At 33.6% G+C, this 4,086-nt stretch overlaps 1 protein-coding gene across 1 annotated transcript; it reads left to right on the top strand.

Annotated features, from left to right (window-relative positions):
• Positions 1-693: 693 nt before the first annotated feature.
• On the top strand, positions 694-3,888 carry LOC108813478 (translocon-associated protein subunit alpha; the record flags this gene model as incomplete). Its single annotated transcript, XM_018586046.2, has 7 exons — positions 694-865; positions 962-1,012; positions 1,102-1,190; positions 2,384-2,461; positions 2,554-2,757; positions 3,418-3,495; positions 3,597-3,888. Coding segments are annotated over 7 exons (720 nt in total), but the record flags the coding sequence as incomplete, so codon positions are not given.
• Between the last annotated feature and the right edge of the window lie 198 nt (positions 3,889-4,086).

Genomic DNA, 4,086 nt, shown 5'->3' with positions numbered 1-4,086 from the left:
ACAACGGAAGTTCTTTCCTCCAAACATTTTTTGGCGGAGCCGTCAAAATCAACAACGAGTCTCCTGTTCTTCGAGCCCTAAAACAACTAGCTCACAGCGATCGTTTACTCGACCGACTATGAACTAGGGGGGGACTTATTGTTGGGGATGGATTGTCACCACCCACAAGGCCCAGCGAACAGGAGGCCCATTACCATCAAGGAGGGAGCGATCGGCTCGGCGTCGGCTCCTCGACTGACCCCGACTCGGCTCGTGACTACTTAACTAGAGAACGAGCAGCCGAAGCGAGCAACCAAACAGCTCGGGCCGAGCAGTCATCCCGATTGGGCCTGTACATCGAAAAGCCCATGACCAAAAGGAAGCGAATTAGGTCGAGACTAACCGACCTAGGAGACTATATAAGGAGTTGAGGACAAGAAGGAAAGGTATCACCACTGAGAGACACAGACTTGCGGCCAGATTAGGGTTTCCTTTATTCTCTTTGTATCTCGCCGCTCTCTTGTACTTCCGGCTAGGAGCTCGCCGAGCATCGACTAGCCGGCTTTCTTACTCTTGTACCCTCGTTATTCCGACTCTAATAAAACGTCTCTGTTCATCCCACTCTTGAGTTCTTCTATTTTCTGTTGACCAAACTCACCTTAAACAAACCTTGCGTTTTTTCTTCTCGCATGAGATTTGCTTTATGGATTTTGATCAAACTTGGAGTTGTGTTTGTTCTTAGTTGCTTTGTGTCAGTCGGATTCGGAGGACTCTGGGTTTGAAGTTTCCGAAGAAGAGAGCGAAACAGAGGAAGTGTTTGGTTTGGAGCTTACCTCAGCTCCTGGAATCGAAACCCTCTGCGTTTTCCCCAAAAACAGAGCAAAAAGTATAGTTTTTCTTTGGTCCTGTTTCTGATTCTAAGTTCCAAAACTAGGGTTCTTGTCCTTGCAATTTCTCTATACTAACACTCTGTGTTCTGCAGTAATTAAAGCTGGAACTGAGACTGAGGTGCTCGTTGGAATAAAAAATGATGGTAATGAAATTGTTTCATATCATTAATGATAACTTGAAGTTAGTTGGAAGTTTGTAACTTCCCTTTATTGGATCATACTATATGATTAGGTCAATCCAATATAGACATCGTTGCGGTTAAAGGCAGTTTACATCTTCCTTTCGATCAAAAGCCTCTTGTTCAGAATCTCACCGCTCTGGTAATTATTTAACGAGTCTTGCCTCTGTGTCACGTGTGTTATACAGCAATACATTGTTACTTGCTGTTTCAATATTGCAAGAAAGTTGGTGATGATTGTTTTCATTAGTTTTTAGTTTTAACTTTTGATTTTTAGATTTTGATTTTAATATATTCTGAGTTCTTTTAAAAAATAATAATCAATACATTGTTTTGAATAATAAGATAAATAGCAATAAAATGTATAAAAATTACCATTAGAATTTATCAAAATATAGTGGTTGTTATTTAAAAAACATTACTATGTTTTTAAATTATTTTATTTTTAAGTATTAAACAAAAAATATAAATTATAAAATATCTATAAATTATAAAAAATTAGTATTTTCAAATTTGAAACTATTTATAAATTTTACTACATAAACTAGTTTTCATTTTTTAAACTTGAATGGCTATTTTCAAATTAATATATTATGTTGTTGTTGTTTAGTGTGTCTAATAATTATTAAAACTATTCATTAATTTTATTTATCGAAATTAGTAAACTATTTTTACATTTAATATTAAAATTAGCTATATTTATTTACAGATCTGAACAAAAACTAAATTATTTTACATTAGTTTTTAAATGATAAAAATGTATAGGTATTCTATTCTTTATAAAAATATTATTAATTCAATTATTAATAAATTAAAATATAGTATTTTAACAAAAATAAAATAAAATTTCGTGTTTGTATTTAAAACCCACAAAAATGGTTTTCGGCTTTTCTTCACAAATTGGTTAAAATTTTGAAAAACTAGTTTCCCTAAATTTTAGGGAATCTATTAGTTAAAAAATTTGATTGGCCAAACAAATGGTTTTTACAAAAATAAAAACTAAAAATTAAAACTTGATTGGCAAAAAAATGGTTTTTAGAAAAACTAAAACTAAAAATTAAAACAAAAACAACAAACAATCATGTCTTTTATCTATGTTTTGACCGTTGATTTTTCTCTAAAACCATATCGAAAGGTTCATTCTATTTTTTTTTCAAAATAGAGTTATATTCTATTTCCAGTGGTACTATACTTTAGAGTAAAAAGTAGAATTATGAAAAAATAAATAGATTACTTTATATATAGAGTAAATTCATTAATTTTATTTATTATAAAGTGAAAAATAAAGTTGGGTTTAGAAACTTATTGTGTAGTACATGTATCTTCTATGTGTAGAGCTTTGGCAACGCTTCTGTGCCTGTTTCATCTCAAGCCACCTTCCCATATATCTTTGCTGTCAGCAAGTTCCTGCAGGTCTGTTTGTTAATCATATAGTTTTTCTAACCACGTGTTTTCGCTCCAGAAGGTAGAAAAGCATCCTAGCTTTAAACCATTTCCTTGTGCAGGCTGGTGGTTTTGATCTAGTTGGAACCATTGTCTATCAGATAGATGGAAAGCCCTACCAAAGCACATTTTACAATGGAACCATCGAGGTTGTTGAAGACGGTCCTCTCTTCAGGATGGAGTCAGTCTTCCTTAGTGGTCTTTTGATTTCGCTAATCGTTCTTCTTATGATCTATATCAAAAATGGTCTGAGGCATATGACCAAGGTACCTACTTATTAACTATGTTGCACCGGGACGGATACGGGAACAGATACGGGTACGGGAGCGGGGACGGGAAACGGCAAAACTAAAAATTTAAAGAAACGGGGGTACGGCATATATATTAAATATAAAAACATATATACATATACTTATAAATTGAAAATAAAATAAATTACACTATAATCTTAAAGAAAACAATGTAATGTAGTATTTTAAATAATAATAATAATAGGAAAAAATGATTTGTTTAGTCATTGATTATTATAATATCATTCATCTAGTTTAAAGTTCATAAAGTGAAAGAATTAGAAACAAAACTTCTTTTCCTTTTAGTACTTTTTAAATAAAAGAAGTAATGAATTATCTTAATATAAAATAATGTTGACGTAAATATGTTCATAAACACTCAGTATATTAATAATTAGATGTTCGGTTGCTCTCACCGTCCCCATGCCGTTCCCAAGCAGTCCCCGTCCTGGAAACGGTTCCGGTACGGAAACGTCGACCTAAATGACGTCCCCGTGCTTCATAGCTTATTAATCCCATTTCGCTATCTTTTCGCACTTTCATTTGATGTTGTGTCTTTTTGTCTTGGAAATACAATACCATTGCTTTGAAAATGGTTGATGCGTGATAGCCTAATCCTTCGTTTTACTTGCGCAGAAAACAAAGAGAGCAACAAAAGCAAAAGTTGAAGTTGGAACCGCAGCTAAAGATGCTTCACTTGATGAATGGCTTGAGGTACTTGCGCAGACAAGCTCTAAAAACTTCTCCCTAATGGTTTTTGCATTGTTTGAATGTTTTTAAACTAAATGCATTATTGCTCGTGATTTACAACGCAGGGTACTGCCTATACTCACTCTTCGAGTAAGTCAAAGAAGAAGAAGTAGATCAGACCAAATCTCACAGGCTTTATCTGTATCTCTAGTGACTTGTGAAACCAAAAGCGCACGAACGATAGTAATTATAGATAGAGAGGGAGAGAGAGTTGTTGGTCGAGATCCTCCTTCCTAAACTTGTAACTTCATAAAATCTTCAAATGCTTTTTTTTTGGTTACTGTAGTAAATGTTAAACTTGTTACCTTCGTTAAGAATGTCAAAATACTTTTTAATGACTTTCCATGAGCGTGGTTATTTTTGTGATTGGTTAAGAAGTTCCAAAATGCATATGATCACAGAAAAGAAGACTAGAAAAATCATTAGATTAACGATACAAATTTTAAGTTCAGGGTTGTGTCATTGCATCTGTTCGAAGCTATATATATATGAAGAGAATTGAGAAAGAGAAACTAAGAACAACAAAATAAGAAGTGATCAAATTTATGGAGAAAA

This window comes from Raphanus sativus, chromosome 6 (genome assembly GCF_000801105.2).
Source record: "Raphanus sativus cultivar WK10039 chromosome 6, ASM80110v3, whole genome shotgun sequence".
NCBI classification, from domain to species: domain Eukaryota; kingdom Viridiplantae; phylum Streptophyta; class Magnoliopsida; order Brassicales; family Brassicaceae; genus Raphanus; species Raphanus sativus.
This window is presented reverse-complemented; position numbering and strand designations above follow the sequence as displayed.